Source organism: Gorilla gorilla, chromosome 9 (assembly GCF_029281585.2).
Source record: "Gorilla gorilla gorilla isolate KB3781 chromosome 9, NHGRI_mGorGor1-v2.1_pri, whole genome shotgun sequence".
Taxonomy (NCBI): domain Eukaryota; kingdom Metazoa; phylum Chordata; class Mammalia; order Primates; family Hominidae; genus Gorilla; species Gorilla gorilla.
Genome location: NC_073233.2, coordinates 136,626,523 through 136,649,643, shown reverse-complemented (window position 1 = coordinate 136,649,643; position 23,121 = coordinate 136,626,523). Strand labels below are relative to the sequence as shown.

General features: G+C 43.7%; 1 protein-coding gene across 2 annotated transcripts in view; it reads right to left on the bottom strand.

Annotated features, from left to right (window-relative positions):
- FLI1 (Fli-1 proto-oncogene, ETS transcription factor) overlaps positions 1 to 23,121 on the bottom strand; it is a 120,012-nt gene that overhangs the window by 96,700 nt on the left and 191 nt on the right. The window contains exon 1 of one of the 2 annotated variants that reach the window (XM_004052416.5): positions 22,120 to 22,620. The exons of the other annotated variant lie outside the window; for it this stretch is intronic. Within the exon in view, the coding sequence (XP_004052464.1) occupies positions 22,120 to 22,137 (18 nt within the window). The 5' untranslated portion in view covers positions 22,138 to 22,620. Of the gene's footprint in view, positions 1 to 22,119; positions 22,621 to 23,121 lie in introns of those variants that run through there. 2 annotated transcript variants of the gene reach the window in all.

Here is a 23,121-nt window from a genome sequence, read left to right as displayed (position 1 = left end):
CAATGCCAAATACTAACCAGACAGAAGAATAACTGCTTTTCCCCACGGCACCCCCACCCCCAGCTCTGGCATTATGGGCTGGGGAACTGGGCCCCTCTCCTGCTGCTGAGGATCTGTTTATTTTGCACTCCATAAAGGGAAACCAGGCCCTTTTCTGACATTTTGGCTTGGAGGGGGTGGGGAGAGAAGGAGGTCCAGAATTTAAACTCAAAACCAGATCAACTTCTCTAAATCTCCTGGTGCTTTTGCTGTGATTCCTAAATGGGCTGCATTGTATGAATCAGGCTTTTTACTCCCCCAGCCAACGTGCCTCCATTTCTGACAGTGTGGCTCCTAACCCTACCAATGCCATAAACTGCCATGACCCCTTATTGACTTCTAACCACGCAAATGCTTCCCCAGATGAAATTAGGGACAGACACACTCACAGGCAGCTTGGCAGCTCTCCCTGCCTCTCCTGCAGGGAAATCTGTGCCTACATCACAAACCTTGCTCTCCTTAGTGGATGGTGGCTTCCTTTAAACAATACAACAGGGAATTTCCTTTGTCCTGGAAATGTTCCGCTTGTCATCAATGTTATCCTTATCAGCAGACCACAATGCAACCAGGAGAGGCCCCAGCATGCTCAGGACTCGTGGGGTATCATTGCAAAATGTTTTCTTCATTTTTTTTCCTCTGCCTTGAATTCAAAGCATGACCTTTACGGGTGGAATTCAATCAGGTCATCTCTCAGATTCCCCAGTGGGAAAATAAAAGTGGCACAAGCAAAGTCTATTGTTTCCATTGCAAGAAGGTAGAAATGCTGTTTTCTCTCTAGATCATCCAACTAAATGAGGCGGGATGGGGGATACGGAGATAATAAAATGACCCTTACAAATTGAGATCTTATTAATAAAATATAGCCTCGGTCCTGGTAGTCCCATGGAACTTGCACAGCAGGGGCTCTCCAAATGTCATTGACTCCTCAACTTTTTCAGTCCTTCACCGTGGCTTTCACTATTTTTAATGCAATTCATTTCTATTTGGACAAGTTTGAGAATAAATTTTTGTTTTCTTTAAACAACAGGCAAGCAATACGTTAGGAAAAGGGGTGGAGGCATGTGGGAACACCAGAAGGCCAGAGGAATTGCAAAAATAAACTTCTGCTAATGGTAACACTCTTGTCTTCCAGGGCAGGAATAATTAATTGTATATGTTTAATCACTTAGCAACCCTGAGCTCTTATTCTGAAAATCTCAAAATATTTCACATATGCAGTGAGTAAAGTCTTTGGTATCAGACAGAACCTGCTGGCTGCACAACTTTTGGCAAGTCACTTGAGTTTCGTATGTCTTGGTTCTTCTCACTGGGTGCGTGTGAGTCATGATAGATGGACTCCTTGGGGCTGTGGTGGAAGTCAAGTGCTAAAATGCCTTCAAGGGCCGGGTGCGGTAGCTCACCCCTGTCATCCCAGCACTTTGGGAGGCTGAGGCTGGCGGATGACGAGGTCAAGAGATCGAGACCATTCTGGCCAACATGGTGAAACCCCGTCTCTACTAAAAATACAAAAATTAGCTGGGCGTGGTGGTGCGTGCCTGTAGTCCCAGCTACACGGAAGGCTGAGGCAGGAGAATTGCTTGAACCTGGGAGGCGGAGGTTGCTGTGAGCTGAGATTACACCACTGCACTCCAGCCTGGCGACAGAGCGAGACTCTGTCAAAAAAAAAAAAGGTCCTTCAAGTGTTTAGCGCAGTGCTGGGCTCATCAGTAACTACTCAGTAACCATCATCATCATCATCATTATTGTTATTGGCATTACTGATATCTCCTGCCAAAGTTGTTTAAAGTAATAATGAAGTAAAGGGAACAGCCATTCCAGAAAAGATCTTAAAAGCCAATCCAAGTTATCAACCTCTGTAGACTCTCTAGAATCTTAGATCAGAGGGTTTCCTCAGAAATTCTAACAAACACCAGATATAGATAGCATGCCTGTTTAGTAGGTGTTTCTTTTTTTGATCTTGCAAAATGCTTTTACCACCATCTTTATTACAACATCACTTCGAGGTAAAATTATCGTTGGAAGAATCTCCCTGTTGTGCAGTTGAGGAAACTGCAGCATGAGAAGGCCCACATCTTCGATGGAGATCAGGATAGCAGTTTATGTCAGCACCAGCCAGCGCATCTTCCAGAGCTCTATTTGCCAAAGAGTTGCCGTTTTTTTTTTTTTTCTGGCCAGTGAAGAGTTATGTCAAGTTGACACCCAGAGCTTTCATAGCTGAGATTTCTAAAGGTGGAATTCAGCCTCCTAGAATCTTCTTGACTTTGAAATTTCTGGATGCATTGCATAGTAAAGGCATATTAACCTATAGATATGTACTCTATGCACTCAGTAAAACATTAGTCTGATAATGCCTTCTAAGGTAATTGTCCTCTCACAATATTCTTCATTACACTCTACTTGCCTTTACTGAAGAAGAGAGTGGCTAAGAAAATGGCTTATGGCCACACAGATAATGCCTGGGGGGACTATGGTTAGGATGACTAAGCTCAAGGTACTTAATTTAGCAATGCCCCGGGCGGCCATTTCATTCATTCACTCATCCAGTAAAGACTTATTGGAAGGCCTGTTCTCTTTCATACTGACTCCGAGGCTTATCTTTCAGGGTTCGGCCTAAATGTCACTTCCTTAAGGAAGCCTTTGACCTCTGAGACTAGGTTAGGTCCCCACGTTGTGCCCTCCCGAGGCACCCCATACTACCCCTTTCATAGAACCCTTTGCACTTATAACAACAAGCTCAATAACTGGTTTTTTTTTTTGCCTTGAGTATTACCTCTGTCCAAGGAGGAACTATACCTGTCTGCTTTACTGCTGTACTCCAGCACCTGGCACATAGAAGCAGCTCAATTAATACATGGATATGTGTCAGGCACTGAGGACTTGAGGACAAATGGCCAGAGTTTCTGCCCTCAAGGAGCAAGTAACTCACTCACTTTGTTCACAGAATTGTATTCTATACATACTCCTTACCTTCTTCCCAATGCAATCTGAAAAAACAACAACAAAAAACAATGGTGGAATGTTTTAAACTGAAGAAGGATTTTTCTGAAAATGCATGAGCTGCAGAACTGTCAAACTATTGATAAATTCTACACAGGAAGAGACTAATAAAGACTCTAATTGGACATTTATAATTTTATCCTTTCTGGAGGGCAGGTATGAGTGAGAAGCAGGACTACAGTGCTTCATCACCCCTAAGACCATTACATAGAGTTGGACCTCTAGGAACATGGCCTCATTTTCTGAGAGGAGTCTGCCCATCTTTGTTTTAAACAGTTCACCTCACAAATTTATGCCATTCAGTGATGGACACAGGATTGACCTTCGCAATGATGTGTACCTGAAGACTTCCAAAGAAAAAGCTGCTATAGGTCTGCTCATTAGCGAGACCTCAGTAATGAAGTCACATCTCCCCATGAGAAAGACTGGGGTATTTATTCCTCACAGTAATTCTAAAACCACAGGAGGTGTAGCAGGCAATATATTTCTATTATCCATGGGTGAGAAGTATGAAGGGTAGAGAGAAATTGCTTCATGTCTCAGGGATATCAAGGATATAGATCTTTGGAAAGTGTATGATGTGTTTTGGCTCTGTGTCCCAAATCTCATCTTGTAGCTCCCATAACTCCCACATGTTGCGGGAGGGACCTGGTGGGAGATGATTGAATTCTGGGGGTGGGTCTTTCCTGTGCTGTTCTCATGATAGTGAATGGGTTTCATGAGATCTGATGGTTTTTAAACAAGCTCTCTTTTTGCCTGCTGCCATCCATGTAAGGTGTGACTTTCTCCTCCTTGCCTTCCGCCATGATTGTGAAGCCTCCCTAGCCATGTGGAACTGTAAGTCCAATAAACCTCTTTCTTTCTTTTATAAATTGCCCCGTCTCGGGTATATCTTTACCAGCAATGTGAAAACAGACTAATACAGTGTACCATAGAACAGCACTAGCTTAATCCATTTTGTGTAGCTATAACGGGATATCTGAGGCTAGGTAATTTATAAAGAAAAGAGGTTTATTTGGCTCATGGTGCTCATGGTTCTGCAGGTTGTACAGAAAGCATGGTGCCAGCATCTGCTTCTGATGAGGCCTCAGAAAGCATACAATTGTGGTGGAAAGTGAATGGGGAGCCAGCGTGTCACATAGCAAGAGCAGGAGCAAGAGAGAGAAGGAGGAGGTCCCAGACTCTTTTAGCAACCAGATCTCAGCTGAGCTAACTGAGCCAGAACTCACTTCTCACCCAGAGATGACACTAATTCCTTCACCAGGGATCTGCCCCCATGATCTAATCACCTCCCACCAGGCCCCACCTCCAACACTGCGAATCATACTTCAACATGAGATTTGGAGAGGACAAACGACCAAACTGTGTTGAATGCAAACCTAGGGAATACTCATTGGAGAGAAATTGGGTTTCAAGGACTACCAGTTTAACTAGTAAGTTTTAAAATAAAATTTTTTTTAAAAAAGACAAAGACTACCACTTTAGCTGGTTATTTGCTAAATTAAAGTTGCTTTGTTCACATTTATACTTAAGAAGAAATATTACAAACGGTTATAGGGATCTGGGAACTAGAAAAGCAAACCATCTGTTAATAGTATGGAGCTCTACGTAATAGGAAATCATATTTTCATGGTGGCATAAAGCATTAGAGCTAAAAATGACCTTAAAAATAAGTAAGTACAATGCCAGTATTTTGCAAATGGAGAAACTGAAATCGCCATTATGTATAATAGGATTCTTTTTGGCCAAGATTATTTTTCAATGAAAAGGTATAGGGCAAAGCCCATACCTTTCTTTGATAAGCCCAATAAACATTCAATCATGATTCGTGAATATCCTTTTGATAAATTCCAAATGCCCTCATTTGATAAAAGGGAAATAAAGTATTACATTCTTAAAGGTCAGCAGAGAATTGATGATGAAGCCAGCGGACGGGATAGAAAACTTAGCTCCAGCCCCAGGCCAACATGATAATGCTGAACATTCACTTTTCATTTTGCTTTGCTTTAATGTTAGTCATAAGAATAAATGGAAGTGTTAGTCTCCATGTGGACAACACATTGCTGACTCAGATCAAAATAATCCATGTAAATATGCCCCTCTGACTGAATTCAGATTTCAAGATGATGTTTTTAACTTGAATGATACAGTCTTGCACTGCCCACTATGGTAGCTTCTAACCATATTTAATTAATTAGATTAATCAACTAATTAAATTTAATTGACTTAATGAAAAAAGAACACAATTTTACATTTCCTTCCTCTAGCCATACTTCAAATACTCAATAGCCACTCAAATAGAGAGTACAGTGGCTACCATAGTGAACAGTACAGAACAGGACATTTCCATGTTTGTAGAAAGTTCTGTTGGACAGCCCTGATAAAGAAAGTTTTCTTAATCTTTCACTTTCCTTAGACTTTAAGATAGAGTTAAAAAGGTTGAGAAAAACTGATAAAGTTTCCCAAATCTCTTCTCCTAAAAATTGTGCAAGAGCTATATCTGCTACAGAGTTTCCTACACATGAATATCTTCAAAAGAGAGATTTTGGAACCTTGTATAGCCCAATAAAATACTATTGCTCCCAAATCAAATGCAAAATCAGAAACTTAGTAGCTGAAGAGATTATATTTTTTTACATAGTTAAGGTGGTAGGACAATGAGTTTGTCCAAACCCTTTATACAATCCAACATCACAAAGATAGACAAATAAATTTTCTGCAAGGCTGCATTTGCTTTCATTGTGTCAGATGTTCTTCATAATTTGAAATATAAATTTGAGATGCTCTCGAATCTCTTTACCTTCACTCTGTGGTGTTAGTGTGGAAAAACACAGCATGCTGTTTCAATACAGCATCTCGGTCTTGGTGGTGATTTGTTGTCATGGAGAAAAAGCAGTAGGGCTGATCTTAGCTAGATTGTGGTCCCTAGGAACTACAGACTAGTGTTTGAGCAGTTCAATGTTCGGCCTCATGAACTTTGAAATCCCAATTCTGTTGGCCAAGGATAACACCCTAATACCTAGTTCAATGCGTTCAGTAAAAAGATTGCAAAAGAAGTTCATCATTTTAATACTAAATGTCTGAATGAGCACTTAAATGGAAATGGTCAACTCCATTTTCCTTTCTTCATCTCTTCATTTTTGAGCTACTTCAGTGTGGGTAGAGTATGGGCAAATGTTCTCCTTCCCTTCACTTCTGGTCACATAATCATACTTGGTTGTGCAGTGTACCATGAAAGACAGCAATATGAGCTTTCCTAAAATATTGATGATGCATGATGAGGATAAAGACCAACCCAGCTTTCCTGGCCTCGTTAAGTGAAAGAAGGGCCTCCATCACTTGTGACTTCAACACTGAAAGAGGATCATCTTCAAGGCAAATTACTTCTTTTGTTCTGTTGTCCCTTCACTCACACCAAAGTCAGTTAAACCTATTAGTAGCATTTACACTTAATACAGACTGTCACGACCCAATTAAATTCACATCCCTTAATCAGGGGAGCTCAATTCTACTGGTATCTCCCTCTGAATTAACCTACTTCTAGCCTGGTTCTGTACTGTATTACCACAAGGACATGGGGAAGATAATAGAAGAGGTGGCGTAGATGTATGGGTGGAGGCAGCCATAGGTATTTGGTCAGCCAGACGGATGTTTTAAAACTATTCACAAGGGAGTGCTGTAGCATAGGTTGGACAGGAGAATTTGTTTCTCTGGTGTTTTCTGTTTGACACAACTCTCTTTATCAGCAGCACAAGCCTGGAATTCCTGAAGCCACACTCATATCCTGCCATCGGTTTTTACGTAAACCCCCCATTGATTGGGATGGGAGTTTCACAAGTAGAACAATGGCCGGATACGTGGGAGGGAAAGGAGGAATATGGGATGTTTGATCTGTACTTGTGCATTTGTAGGGGATGGTGTCTACATGGGCAAAGAGATATGAATAAGTCACTAATTGGTGAATTTAACCACATGCAAGCAAGTCTTTGAAGTCACTAAGGCCAGAAAAAAGCAACCCAACAGATTTAAGTTACATTTATTATCTGTTATATTCATGCATCGACTTGAATGAGAATAATAACTAAGATAATAACAACTAGCATTTGCACAGCACTTTACAATTACAAAGTGCTTTTACTTCCATACTACTTTTGATTCTTATTATTAGTAAGGTTGGTAGAAAAATTAATGTTATGTATTATTACTACCAGTACTACTATTATTTTACAGGTAGGAAAGGAGATTGGAGAAGTTATTATCTGACTGAAGACCACACAATTAATAAGTGGGTCTGAACCTAGATTTCCAAACTTCAGACTGCATGTGGCTTTCACAAAATCATTCTGCCACTGTCATAGTAATCTGGCAAAATACTCCAGAGGTTTACTGCCAGCCTTCCTAAGGTTTTGTCTCACCTTTTTTAGGCAAGAAGCACCTTACAGCACACAGAATTTACACATTATATTTACATTGTGTGGGCATGAAGTCACATTTGGTAACTTTGGCTAACTAAATATTGGCTGACTGAACTTTGCCTGACAAATAAAGAGACAGGGCAGGTGCTCTTTCTTTAGTAAAAAGTCCAAATAAGGCTCGGAATCTGAAATGCTGCATGGTTTACAGCAATCTTGTTACATTGGCAACAAGAAAGCCATCCAATGAGCCACCCAGTAGTTAGTCAAAGTGTAGTAATTAATTCACGCTTTTCTTGAAGAAACTCAAAGCAACTCACTACTCCAGTTTTTTATCAAATCCATGGAAGAAGAGGATCATCAAGAAGCCTTAATCCTTTTGGGTAAAGGGACCCACTGAGAAGGGGAGAGTAACTTGCCCAATGTCACCAAGCCAGCCTAAGGCAAAACCAGGTACAGAACTCAGGCTACCCAAGCCGGTGCCCACATTAGCACTTTAGAGGGACCGATATATAAAACTCTCTCAGGGGAGCTAGGCACAGGTGCACCCAGACAGCTTCACCATCAAAGTTTTTAAAGGAGGTGGAGAATGAGGCTTGCTCTAATAGCAGACAACCAACTCCTTCCAATCAGAAGGGAGTTAAAAGTAGTGTTAGCATATGGAAAATGCCAATCCACCTGTTCCATCTTGGATGAGACTGACCACTCAACTGACTGCCTGTCGATGGTAACTGACCACAGTAAGAAGGATTCTTGTGTCTCATGTAATGCTCCTCTCCCTTTTTGGTAGCTCTGAGCTGAAAGCTTCCTCCCCCATGCCCAGTGATGGGGAAACCAAGGCACCCACCTTCAGGGATACTCCTGTTTTCCCAGGAGTTTCCCTTCACTGAGGCTGTGTCTCTCCTTCCCTTGTAAGTGTGCTTGTACTGTGCACACTAACAAAACATTCTTTCCTGTTTCCAATTGTTTTCAACAGTTAAGCATGCAAATGTCTGAACAACATTTATTAAGCTTCTATGGACATTTAGGAGAGAAAAAAAGATGAACCAACAAGCATCTGAATCATCAAAGAGCTCTTACAAAACCAGTGTTTTGAGCCTTTAATTGGAAGTGAATCAGAAACAGGCGTGTGAAATTTCCCATGAAATACACACAGTGTTTTAAATTTTTTAAAACGGTGCTCTGGGCAGAGAAGAGTCTGGGTCATACCCTGTCCAAACTGATAGGAAGAAATAAATAATTCTGATGAGCTCTAAACCCAGTCCTACTGCCCTGTCATGGCTTGTCTACAAAACTCAGGGGGCAAAAGCCAAGAAGGCAGGGAGAGGGAGCCATGGTAATTCCTTTACCACACTTCAGACTCAGTATGTTTATAGAGACCCACAGTCTCCAGAAGGAATGGCTTAGAAGCCCAGAGCAGCACAGCCACAGGGCTGGATGCCTTCCCCAAGGCACCCCGGGAAGTCTCCACATGCTGGTTTCCTGAAATGACGTTTCTAGAAAAGTCACCTGCTCTTTCTCCCTCTCCTTTCTAGAAAAGTGCAAAAAGTACAGGTGCCCTTCAAGTCCCTCACCTCTAGGGAAGTCCTATGTTGCACCAAAGACTGTATTTGAGAAAGAGGACTTGTGCCCTTCAACCAATGTGTTCTTGTTATGGAGAAGTCGAAGGGCAGGTTAGCATGGTTCTCTAGAGGCAGTGTTATCAGGGCGGGGGAAGTTGCTTAAGATAATGTATGAATCTTTTCTTCAGGATTCCTGACTGTTCATGAACCTGGGTACAGGGCTATTGACAGAGTACCGTGCTGGGAAAAGAAAGATCTTAAGCTCATAGTGTGGGGCAGTCATTTTAACCCCTTGCCTTTGCTATCGCCCAAGCAGGTTATACGAAGCAGAGCACACCAACCGTGCCCATAACCCCCTCACAGTCTCCTCATGCTACATAGTTTCTGAGTTATTTTCTTCTTTGCGAATATTCTTTAAATCCATTTTCAACTAGACATGATAACAATGAGGACTGGGTTAGGAAAAATCATTATGAATTAACCATGTTGAATTAGCCCGAAGAAATGCCTCTTGCCAGAAGAGCTACATTTGTTTTGTTGTTTACCCTCTTCCAAATAAGCAATCCTTTTAAAGAGAAAAATCTACTTTAGTAAAATTTGGGTGGCCACATGATTACTCACTTACCCATGTGGTTCCTATGGAAAGTGCCCTCTTCAATCACCCAGGAATATTATGACAATGGTCAGAAAATAGGACCAATGAACAAAGAAGCATGAGTCCCTGTGGGTTAAATGAGCCTTGATGTCTTTGCTCCAGAAAACACCCTCATTGTAGAGCGTGGTGTTTGGGGGCATGAATACTTGAGTTCTGCTTCCAGGGGCTCTTGCCTAGTTCCCATCTTTTGACACACTACATCTTGAAGCCTCAGTTATCTCTCCGTCAATGGCCTCTTTCTTTCTGAGACTACTGGGGAGGGGGCTATCCTAAGTTGGCAATATGTGATAGGTACTTTGGGAGATATGACAGAGAAACAAGCAACTTTCTTAACAGTGCTCCCTTGTTACCCTGGGTCATGCCTAAAGGTCTTTCAGTAGTAATGTGTAGAGTGAATAGTGAGGCCACATTGTAAGGAGTGATGTGGGAGACACTCCAGGCAAAAGAGAAAAGCAGCGATCTCAACTCAATTTCTGGAATTTCTTCTTCAACTGACTTTGATGATCCTTTGGATACACCTAGAAGCTTCTTCTCCTATACGCATGTTTCTAGAGTCAGAACTGCAAAAACAGATAGGTTGAAATCTCTAGACAAGAGGGTTTCCTTGAACCCCTGTTGTGTTGAGCTCAGGTAACAAAAGGTTAAACCCTATGTAGAGAGGTGTTCCACGTCCCTCTTGAAGGTGTATGCGTGTATGAGGTGGGGGTGCTTGTGCACTGAAAATGGCTTAGTTTTCCTACTTTGAATAAAATCAAACTACAACTAGGATGAATTCAAGTAGCTCATCGACCCCTGGTAATTGCACATAGGGTTCATCGGGACATTACACAGAATGCTGTGGGGAAAGAAAAAGCAAAGGCAGGCGCTTGGCCCTACGCATTGAGAATGAAAAATTTAAAATAATAGGTTCTTCAGGGCTAAATTGTGTTTGCTCCCAAGGATCCTTGGAGCTATGGTTTTCTTTGTTCTGCCAAAGGAAAAAGGAAATATATCAGGAAGCTGGGCCAGTCCACAGGAAGTCTCACTTGGTCTGATAAAAGGAACTGGTGTGAGGCAGCTTTGGATGCAGTTATAAGTCAATCAGCCTTGAAATAACAAGAAAGGCTATTCAAGAGAAACTGGAGCCTGAAGTCAGCCCTACTCAATGATTTCCTTTTAACCTTGCAAAACATTCCCTTCTTTGTGTTTTATATAACCTCCTGAATCTGTTATTTTTTTTAAAAAATTGTATATAGTTTTGTGTGTATATGAGTGGAATAGAATGAAGAAGAGAGCAAGATTTCGAGGAAGAAAGGAAGAAAGAATGAAGGTACAAGGGTAGAGGAGGAAGCCTTGGCAGGTCAAAGAATATGCCATTCTCTATTGAGCTATAAAACATTTAAAAATCAACTCATTGGATCATTATGTAAAAACAGAACCTGTCAGTTTCACACCAGTGCACCTGCTAACAAAGCCAGGCAGGCTTTCTTACCTGGGAAATAGGCCTTCTTGAATAAAGAGTTGTGAAGAATTGAGCAGTTTCATGAATCTGACCGGTGCAGACTGTGGATAGTGGTCACTTAGACAAAGAGATAAAACAAGTAGTAACAAAACCTACATGGTCCCCATAGATGGGCTCATAGCCTAAACTATATGGAGATGTATGTATCAATCTGGTGATGTATCACAGTGGCTAAGCTTTATGGAATTTGGAAGTAAGCAGGATTAGGTTCAAATCATTGCTTTTCTATTTTCTACCTGTATGACCATGAGTAACTTACCCAATCTCTTCAAAATGGAAATATTACATACATCACAGGGTTGTTACAGGGATCAAGTGCATGTCTTAAAGGTTTGAATAGATATTGGCACCTTGAGCTGGATAGATAACTTATTCTCTTTATAACTATGATTGTTCTTCCTCATTTTTATTCCCCCTCTGATGAAAGATGAGCATCTCTTTCTCTTAGGTGAGTACTAGGGAAAGAAAGGCCTTAGCTTGGGGTCATGAGGACCCATGCAAAATGGTGGGTGATACAGTTTCAAACTGAATTGGGGCCTTCTGGGGTTGACTGTGTTTGCCCATAGAACACCACTTCCTGTTTTAACAAGAAGAAACAAAGCCTTCCAGAAAACCCATTAAGAGACTCAAAATTCTTCTTGGACATCAAATTATTGTTTTTAGAAGAGTTAAGTGTAAATGAATCAAAACCAGACAAATTTAATTTCCTTTCAATTAAACAGGATTTTTTTAAAGGCCACGGGAAAGACGCTTGGAGCCAAAGAGTGTTTTGGGTTTTAAATGAGACCAAATTTCGGAAAAGAATCTAAGACCCCAGAGTGGCGTCAGGCCCTATTCTTAGTTTGCATTAACGAAAAGGGATTAGCACAGTTCCAGTGTCACTTGGCAATAAAAACAACCAGCTCAGAGAAACTCACCAAGCACCTGCTGAGAGCCCCTGCCTTCACCTGGCCTTGAGGGTCACTCCACAGTATGAAATGTAGCCCTGAGATTATGGGAGAAGAGCCACACAGGATCAGATAGAACATCTACGCGAGGTTCTATCACCCACACCCCCAAATAAGAAATGTTTTAAAGCCTGTCTAGGATCAGAGTCAAATGAACATGAGAGCTGAAAGCAAATTTTGAAATCATACCTTCATTTTATATATGAGAAGACCTTTAACATGAATGATGAGGAAGTGAAGTGACTTGCCTAACATCCCATAGCTAGTTTGGGATAGAGCTGGGGCTGGAACTCAGGTCTCCGGATCCTAGGCCAGCCAATTTCTCCCTGTATTTACCTCAATTTCGAATCTTAAAGTCACCGGGACCAGCACATTCAGGATAAAATCTTGGTGCCCATTCACCTTTTTACAAGTCTGTTTCTGTGTCTCTCTTAACTTTTTTTTTTTTTTTTTTTGAGACAGAGTCTCGCTCTGTCACCCAGGCTGGAGTGTAGTGTTGCAGCCTCGGCTCACCACAACTTCTGCCTCCTGGGTTCAAGCGATTCTCCTGCCTCAGCCTCCCCAGTAGCTGGGACTACAGGCATGCACCACCACACCCAGCTAATTTTTGTATTTTTAGTAGAGGCAGAGTTTCGCCATGTTGGCCAGGATGGTCTCAATCTCTTGACCTCATAATCTGCTAGCCTCGGCCTCCCAAAATGCTAGGATTACAGGAGTGAGCCACCGTGCCTGGCCCAATATTTTGGAATTTTTTGCTTTTTTCCATGTAATAATATACATTGGAGAATTTTCTAAATCAGTGTATACGACAATTGATTTTATCCCATTTTGTAGTTGCATGGCATTTTCTTATATGAATCTTTCCTCCTTTGTTTATCTAGTCCCCTACTGGTGGACATTTAGATTATTTCTAACTTTTGCTGTAACAAACAATGCTACAATAAACACATTGTACATATATCTGAGTGAACATAGCTGTAGAATTGGCATTATCAAATTTGTATAAATAGTTAACTTCTCAAATAGATGTTGCTCTGTGGAAAGATTATACCAAGTCATACTCCTACCAAGAGGATAAGACAGTGACATTTCCTTTACTCTTTCCAACATGAGACATTAAGCTGTTTTAGTCTCTGCTGTCCTCCTAGGTCATAAACATTGGAATTTTATTATTTTTATTTGAATGTCTTTATGCATGTGCTTGAAATTCTTTTCATATATTTATTGCCCATTTGTATTTTCTTTCTAGTGTTGTCTATTCATAGCATTTTTGCCTATTTTCTGTTAAGTGGTGTGTCTTTTCTTATTGATTTGTAAGTAGTCTTTGTATAATAAGACATTTATGCTTTATGTATGATAAATATTCTTTCTCAGTTTCTCATTTAGTTTTCACCTTACCTGTGGTATTTTTCTCCATGTTTTTTTTTTTTTTTTCTTTGAGACAGAATCTCGCCCTGTTGCCCAGGCTGGAGTGCAGAGGCACGATCTTGGCTCACTGCAACCTCCACCTCCTATGTTCAAGCAATTCTTCTGCCTCAGCCTCCCAAGTAGCTGGGACTACAAGCATGCGCCAGCATGACCAGCTAATTTTTGTACTTTTAGTAAAGACAGGGTTTCACCATATTGGCCAGGCTGGTCTTGAACTCCTGACCTCAGGTGATCCACCCGCCTTGGCCTCCCAAAATGCTGGGATTACAGGTGTGAGCCACCATGCCTGGCCCCATGTTAATATATAAATAGAGGAATTAAAGCTGAGAAAGGGAGAATCAGAAGAAGAAATATCCTTGGCTGAAGCCCTAGCCTTCCAAAAATATCCTTACAGTAGATTATATCACCAAGGGTGAAGGGGCAATGGAGAATATAAACTGGTTGTTACCTTTAAGAAAATGTGTCTAACCATCCTTATGATCATAAGCCACAAATAAAGATTTCTCCAATGAGTATTGCTTCTTTTGGAATTTCCAATACTCAGAGCTAAAAATCAGAAAGAAGAGAAATGTCTACTCTCTCAAAGTCTGGAAGAAATAGCATAGAAACCTTATTCTTGTTCATTTACATGAATGCTCTATTGAGATTGGTGCCTGGTAATATTATTCAACATTTGGGTGAATGAATACATGAATGAGTATTGAATACATGAATGAGTATGAATTCAGTCACAAATGTCTAAAGACGAAATGACTCTGTAGACATGAGAATTTCAATTGAAACATACGCTTTTCCATAGACTGTAACGGCAGTAACTTAAAACAACTCACGAGCAGAGTAATTTTCTAATATTAACCTGTTTGTTTTCACACTTTTGCTACATGAATGGTACTGCAGAATTGCTCACTCTCCGATTCCCTTCCCATAACATCAATGAATACCCATATATTCAGACCTAACAACTCTGCTACTGGAGTGTTAGATTCCAGTAGACATGTGAAACCCACACAATGTCTAGAAATTCGAGGTTAAAGCTCCCATGGCACCTGTAATTCCGGCCTCTTGCATGTGTGCACTGAGATGTGACATAAGATCTTTCATTGCCTTGGACACATAGCACTGGCTGGTTAAATGGGGCTTGCTCTCGGGAAAGCATTTCAGTGTTCAAGTCTGCCTTCCCTTTGAGGTGATCTGAAAAATTCTCATACTCTGAGATTTTGATCTTAAACTAAATGGCAGACACATTGTTTCCCAAAGATGGCAAATCTCTTAAATACATTAGTGTTTGCTTCATTTTTGTAGGGATGAGCAATTTTGAAGGTACTGTAAAGTTGATCTGAATTATCTGAAAATGCATCTGAACACTCCATCTCTGATCCTACTTGGAATGACGGTGACGAGTCTCTGTGTTTTTGGTTTGCTGGGGTGAAGTGTCAGTATTCCTAACTGAGACCAAGGGCCCAGCCAACTCATGGAAGAATGTCAGACTTGTCTGAAGGCCCACAGAAATTTGATTTGAGTTTTAGAGAGACTTTTTTTTTTCTTTTTTCTCCTCTCAAGCACTATCTGCTGACTCATTCTCAAAAGGAACTAAAATTGTAGCCCAGGATAGAAGGCCCAGTTGAAAAGATTGCTCATGGTGAAATCCCCTGGGAAGGAAGGGATGAGAAGGATAATCACAGTTTTATGTCATCTGGTGAAATAGAGTTTCTCCTCCCTCCCCCAATGCCATATTTAATCAACAGGTGTCTTTGAAGACAGAAGACAGCACTGCTGGTTGCCTGAATCTATCTCTGGTTGTCTAATCCTGACTGCTGCTCATTTCTTGTGTGGCCTCTGATAAGTGATGGAGCCACTCCCATCTTCATTTCCTAAGGAGCAGAGAGTACGAAGGATTTGTTTCTAAGAGACTTGTACAGCTATGTAGATCATCCCTCTAGTCACAAGTTTTCATTCCTCCTTTCTATACATGTTACAAGACCCAAGTTATTATTATTATTATTTTGAGGCAGGTATTCACTTTGTCATCTAGGGTGGAATACAGTGGCGCTCATGGCTGATTGCAGCCTTGACCTCCCTGGGCTCAGGTGATCCTCCCACCTCAGCTCCCTGAGCAGCTGGGACTACAGGTGAGTGCCACCATGCCCGGCTAATTTTTGTATTTTTTGTAGAGACTGGGTTTCTCCATGTTGCCCAGTCTGGTCTTGAATTCCTGGGCTCAAGTGATCCACCCATCTCCGTCTCCCAAAGAACTGGGATTACAGGCATGAGCCACCATACTCACCCCCAAATTCTTTGTTACAGTATGTAAGGTCCTCTGTAGTCTAGTTCCATTCAGTCTTTCCAGTCCCATCCTCTCCATCACCTGTACACTTTCCTCCCCAAAGTACCCTCCACTCTCCTAGAAAGCCCTTTACCATAGTTTCCTACGCAAGACCTACCTATCTTTCAAGGCCAGGCTTAGATCCACCTGTGCCAAGAGGCAGTGTGGCCAGTGTGTGTAGTAAAAGCAGGAATCGGGAATGAGAAACACTGGGCTTGAAACCCAGATCCGTCCCCTGTTAGTTATACTCTTGGGCAAGTTACCTCACTCCTCTGAACTTTAACTTCTTCCATATGAAGTAGAGACATCATGGTATTATCTCCCATAGGGCTACTGTGAGAATGGGATGCAAGAGTGTGTGGGCCAGTGATCTGTGGAGGGACTGTATGATCTGTGAAGAGGTTTATGAAAGGGACTACATAAACAACTATTATCATGAGGTCTTTCTCTGTCCCTCCAGTTCAAATCATCCTTTCTTTTCTCAGGGCTATGGTAACACTTGCTGCGCTCCGCAGGGCACACATATGTGGCTTATCTTCTCGTTAGATCTCCTGGCAGAGCCCTTTTGCCATTGGGGTTCTATCTTCACAGAACATAGTTTAGTCCCTGCCTAACAGACATGCAATCACCTTCATATGGTTGGTCAGTTTATGATGCCCCTGAGACTGAGGTACCACCAATTCCCATAAGGCCAGCTAGCTTTGCACAGGAAAGGGTTATTCCATAGATTACCTAAATTTTGTCAGATTTGCACTATATTGGCCCTGCAGATAGTGTGGGGACATATAACCCTATCCATAGCCTCTGGGGAAACATCTCAGTGCACAGGCAACTGACGGTGGGTCTATCAGGTCAGTGGCAGAACTGTAATACACAAAGAGTGACATCACTTAATGATATCATCCCATGGATCAATTAATACATAATGGGAAGAACGCTATAGATATGAAATCATTAAAGCAACAGAAATTGAAACAGGGTGTAGTCTTCTGCAGAGGAAAAGACACCTGCATAACTCTGAGATTACGAAAAAAGCTATTGTGGCTGGTTGAAGGTTTTATGAGATTGTGTGTGTAGGTGTGTGTTTGTGTGTACGTAACAGACAATGTCCTTCAGCCTACTTAATTCATTACAAAACAACAAGCAAAATATAGACTTAAAAGGAATGTTTTAAGTACAGAACAAAAAAACTATCAATATAAAAATTTTCCCGACTCTTTTCTTTCTTTCTTTTTTTTTTGGCTGGGGGTAACTTAGTACTGGCATTAGACTAATGCTATATACCTAGAAAGAGGCTTGGTTTAAATCAACTGTTTTTTAAACAAATGCCAAGTTAACTGTTTAACCCCAAACAGAAAGAGACATCCAAATCCCAAATCTTTTTTAATGCAATTGTTATTCAAGACCTACTTATGACACAGTCTGATGGATCCATAAGATGCCTTCTAATAGATTTTATTTAAATAGTCCAATATTCCATTATTAAAGGAGCTGAAATAAGAATTCCATCTGTCTACCTGCCCATGATCTGTAGAAGGGCTTGGGTATTTCAGTAAACTACTATATTTTTGGTTGTCTCCTTGTAATGGAGACTGTTTACTTTGTCTGCTGGAAAAGAAGGATTTATTTTGGAAAAGAGTTGTATAAAAATTCTATCCAAAAATTTGGAATTTCTTCTTTTCTTTAAGGATAAAAATAATTCAAGATGGTAGTGATACAATTTTATTTATTTTTCATTAAATACCAGAGGTGTCTTTAGTGTAAAGTGCCAAATTCTTTATGATTTTTCTTTTAAAGACTTCTCTCTCTCTCTCTCACACACACACACACACACAAACACACACACACTGCCTCCACGATTCTATAATTCATAAAAATGTAACAAAAGCAAATGATATTTTCATGGTATAGTGGAAAGAACACTGGCCTAAGGGTTCACAGCGCTGAACTTTCACTATGACTCTGTTGGTAGTTAGCTGTATGATCTTGGACAATTCATTTAACAACCTAGACCTCAGTTTCCCCACCCATAAAGTGAGAAATTCAAGCTAAACACTCTCTAAAGCTTTAAAGTTGCCAACCTATAAACTTAAATTTGTATGGCAGTGGAACTGGAATGAAGCCTTTTGGTGGAAATTATTCACACACAAAACAGGATTCGACTTGGTAACCACCTGAGGGGAGCAATTCTGTGTGGTCACGGGGACAGATCAATAGACAGAGGCCATCTTGTCTGGAGTTCTTGTGAATCCAGGTGACATGGAAATTACAAGGTGTGTGTGGTAGAGGGAGGCAGCAACACCTTCTTGAGGACAGAAGTCAAGCCTCTGTTCCGAAGTATTCCTCACTCTGCTGCTTCTTCCAAACCTTGTCTAGATGTTTCCCTGCCCTGCCAGTGCCAACCTGCCCTCCAGGGCCTTGCAGAGCCAGCCGTAACCCTGGCCCTTCTTTCCTGCTGTGCTTGTCCATTGTTGACTGGCTGTGTGGTTGGTGCTGCACTCTTCTGAGTTAATGACGAGAGAGTGCCTCTGCCCAACTGTGACTTTGTTAGACACGCTTTTCCTCACCATCCTGGCTATATAGCGTCATTACTTTCCATTCCCTAACCTGCGTTATTGTTCTTCAGAAGATATATCACCACTCAACTGAGATTGTTCTCTGTATGTGTCAGCTCCCTCCACTAGAGTCTACATTCCTGGAGGGTTTTGACCCCTGTTTTATCCTCAATACACAGTGCAGAGCCTTGCAACATAATAGATGCATCATAAACATTTGTTGAATTAATGAAATATGCATGATGGTAAATTTGGACCTGTGTTCTAATTTTCTGACCAATCTGTCCTGGTATGCCCATTCCCAAAAGCAAAGTTCAATTAATGTGTATCCAGCTAAGGTGGCAGACTTTAAAACATTATTCCTGTGACTTGTGGCAAGGAGGTGCTTTGGCCCCATTTTCTAGACAAGGAAACAGATTCAAGAGGTGCCTTGCTCTAAGGCACATGAAGTTAATTTAATGTGTATCTAGCTAAGGTAGCAGACTTTAAAAATTCTTCCTATGGCTTGTGGCAAGGAGGTGCTTTGGCCCCATTTTCTAGATGAGGAAACAGATACAAGAAGTGCCTTGCTATAAGGCACACAGCTACTAGGTAGCAGAGCTGAGAATGAACCCGGGCTTTCTGACTCCAAATCCACCGTTCATTCTCTATTTCCCACCTTCATTCACCATGTCTGTCTTCTCTGTCTCCCCAACTGTAATGACACCACGTGCACTGAGTCAGGCATTCATAGATAAAATTAACTGGATTCAACTGAAGCCAGCCTAAAATTAAGATGCAGTTTTTGAAACCAGGTCATTTCTTAAAGCAGCAAACAGTATCATGTGCTTTTTAACACTGATAATATCAGTGTGGGAAGCAGGGGCGTGGGTCGGGTGTTGTTTAATACTGCAAGTTAACCTGTCTGTGACAAAAGAGTAGCGTGGCTCCAGCAAATATTGCTTCTCCCAATGTGACGGTCAGAGCCTTTCCAGGAGCCGTTCTTGGAAAAGAGAAGAGAATATAATATGGAGGGACTTATAAGGAGGGCAACAAGATTGGGATTTTGTAATCACATAGAGTTGTGCAAATTATGCACAAAATAAAGGGCTTCTGTGAAGAAATCCAGACTTCCCTGGCTTCCTGCACCAAATACCACCTAAGTGCCAAGACCCACAGGTATTTTGAAATATAGACATGCCTTATATTTGAGGAAGAACTATGCAGGTGCATAAAATCACATCCTAGAATCACTCAAACCTGATTTTTCCAGGCAGTTCAAACTGGAAATGGACACCCTGGATTTGTGTACACAAATTAGATTCTCTCTCTAGTGTCTTCAACCTCCATCAGTGTAGGGCTGGATTTAGTGCACATACAGGCAAGTGTTCTTGTAAACACATATGAGCACAGTTTAGGCACTGAGAAGATTGGTTAGATACTACTGTAGAGGTAACCTAGTTCCACTGTTTCATTTTTGTGATGACTATTAATCTCAAACAGGCTTAATGGATGGTTCATTCTCACCAAGAGAGCAGAAGAATGCTGGCCTGTCTCCTGGGCCACTGTCCTCTCCAAGCACAGTATTTGAACTATTGTGGGAATAGGATCTGGAAACCCCAAGATCCAGAGGTCACATGCGAACAGAAAACTGTGGCTTTCACACAACTTAAACACCAAAACACACACTAAAGGCTCAATCTTGCAGAATGCTTGGAGACTGAAGGTAGCTCTGTGGGGACTCAGCCTAGCCAGGTAACTTAGGTGAATGACAGGTTGCTCACAGGGAGGGTTTGGAGGAGCTCATGGCTCCTATCACCCACAAAAAAAGGAAGGACTTTCACTCCCATCCTTGGCCTGAAGTGTCAGGTTCCTGCTCTAAGCCTGTTCTTGAGGCCTGCCATGCCAATCCCTGTGTGTATCTAAAGAGGTTAGCACATCCTGGGTACACAGACCACAGCTTCCTCCTTTTGCTCAGGGCCTGTGCATAGAGTTTAAGCAGTGTGGAGATATTTCTTCACTTTTCCTTAGGGTGTCCACATCAAGACCCTGAGGCCATCTTACCACCCTTCTGGATCAGAAGAGGCCTTCAGAGTAAGTGGTAACTGTCCTGACTGGGGCGAGGGAGTTTTCTAGAGGGGAGCATCTCATTACTAAACCCAGAAATGCAGAGACACTTGCATGAACACATCAACAGGAAGCAGAGAAACAGGCATAAAATGGCCCAATGACCCCCACTCTCGGGTCTTTGCAGGAATCCCCTCACCTACTTCTCACCTACTCACTTTGGGTTTGAGGAACCCAGGCTCTTATAGGCTCTTATAGCTCCCTTTAACCCATCACAATCAGTTATCTCATCTCCAGATTTGCAAGTTCCTTCGGTTGGTGTCTTTTACCTAAGTCAGCATATTTCAAACTTTCATAAAAAAAACTTAGAAAATAAAAACCACGACCCCACCCAGAAGATAAAAATCTCTTGAATTCTCTGAGCCCAACATCTTAGCCTTCTCTTGCTGAGCCCTGAGCAGGGAGTCGATTCCTTCGGGTTCTGGGGAATGGCGGGCTCTGCCAGTCCCCACCTCGCCAGCCTAATAGTTTTTCCAGACAAACTCCCGCTTGGTGTTGCGCGGCAGCCTCGAAGCTAACCCCTGGTCCCATTCATTCCCCTAGGTCCTCTGAGGCCCGTCACGTTAGGGGGTGTCCCTCCTCTCGGCTCCTGGCCCCACTTGGCGAACCCTTTCAGAGACAGCAGTCAACTTTTCTGAAGTGAGACGCGAACCCAAACCCTCACCTTTCCGCCTGGATTGCACTTTGCAACCTAGACCCAGGCGTGGCGGCGGCGGCTGGGGTGGGAATGGCCGGGCGGGCGCGGGGCGCGGGCTCACAGCCGGCCCCTGCGACGGGGGCGGCTCCGAAGGACGCAGGACCCTTTCGGAGGCGACAGCTCCAGGAGCCCTGGTCCTGGAGCCGGCGCACGCCTAGGCGCGAAGGGCGGGGGCTCGGGGCGCTAGGGATCTGTGCGGACGGGGGCTGGGGAAGATTCCCCGCCGGAGAGGCGGCGAGGCCGGCCCAGGAGTCCCGCGGAGCCGGCGGCTCTCCAGCGCCGAGAGCCGGGCGACTGAGTGCCGAGAGGAAGGGAAAGCGCTGACATGTAAACAGGGGCTTCCATCTGGAGGAGCCCGCTCAGATAGATCCCCCGACACACTCACTTGCACCCCTACCCTCGTGCAACGAGGCCACTTACCCACCCCAGGGCCCACCAGGCAGAGACCCGAGCCGGGGCGACTGCAGCCCCCGCCCCCGCCGTGTTCCGCCTCTGCGGAGAGGAAGCCCTAGTGCCTAGCGCTGGGGCCAGGGAGCCCCGGGTGCCGGTGGGAGTGGTGGACCCCGAGGTCTCTCGCCCTTGACTCCGGTCCGCACCCGGGGTCCCCAGGTTTCCCGCCGTCCCCTCCTGCAGCCCGGCGGGCAGCGAGGTGGGAGGGGGCCGGGTTCCACTTTGGGGCAGGGATTTCGGGGGAGGTCGCCCTCAATGCGGCGCCTGGCCGGCTGGCCCGCGAGTAGGACTCGCCACCCGAGCGCCGGAGGAGCCGGCGCGAAGCCGGGGCGCGGAAGGAAGGGAGAGCGGCCACGTCTTCCGGGACGCGGGCCCCGCACCTACCCGCCCGCCGCTTCGCCTCCCCGGCCGGTCCCCGCCGCCCGCGTCCATTGCCCCGCCGCTTACCTTAATAGTCCCGTCCATTTGGCCAAGTCTGCAGCCGAGCCCCCCAATATTCCACACATTGACCCGGTTACAGCCTGACCTCGCAGCCCCTTCGGATTAGCCCGGCGCGGCCTCCCTGGCGCCCTGGGCCCTCCCTGCGTGCCCCCTGCGAGCGCCCTGCCCTCACTCCCCTGTGCACGTTTGTTGTTGTAGCGGAGCGAAAGAGACAGTTAACCGGATGAAACTTTTTTTTCAGCTAATTTTGGGAAGTGACTTCACTTTGCGAATCGGGGAGGAAGTCCTATCTCTCTCTCTCTCTCTCTCTCTCTCTCTCTCTCTCTCTCTCTCTCTCTCTCGCCTCGAGCTCTCCTCTCTCTTCTCTCCCCTCTGCTCTCCCTCGTCTTCCCTCCCCCCACACCCCCTCTTCCTCCCCTCGGCTGGTCCTGCTTTTCGCATCACACACTATATAAATATACGCGGAGATGCCCAGACACATTCATGCGCTGCGCACACAGGATACTTGCTCCTGGGAGATAAGAGCTAGCCGGGAACAATGACCGGGTCCACGCCCAGCGTCCGCGCCCTGATTCCCGAAGTCTGCACCTCCCCCCATCACCTTCCCCCAAAATCCAAAGCCAAAGACCTTTGGCTTCTTTGCTTTTCCTGAGGCGGTTGGCCGAAGGTGGCCCTCCTGACTCATTCACTTTCCGTTTCTTCCCACAGATACGTTCATTAATGCTTTTTCCAGCCGGAGACAAACTTTTTGGGGGTGGGGTAGGGGGGGTATGGAGGGAGAGTTGACTAGGGCTGCGGGTAACCCAGCGCCTACTGCCGGGGAAGATTCGGAGGCAAACCGAGGCAAACCAACCATTAAAAAGTGCATCCAATAAGAATTTTTCCACTCAGGCCCTCCGCTGCCGAGACGCGGCAGACTCCCAGAGCGGCTCACCCACTCATCGAAGCGGATTCTGGGCGGTTTCGGGCTGACCCTCGCTGTCAGGGCGAGGACTCCATTCCGGGCGC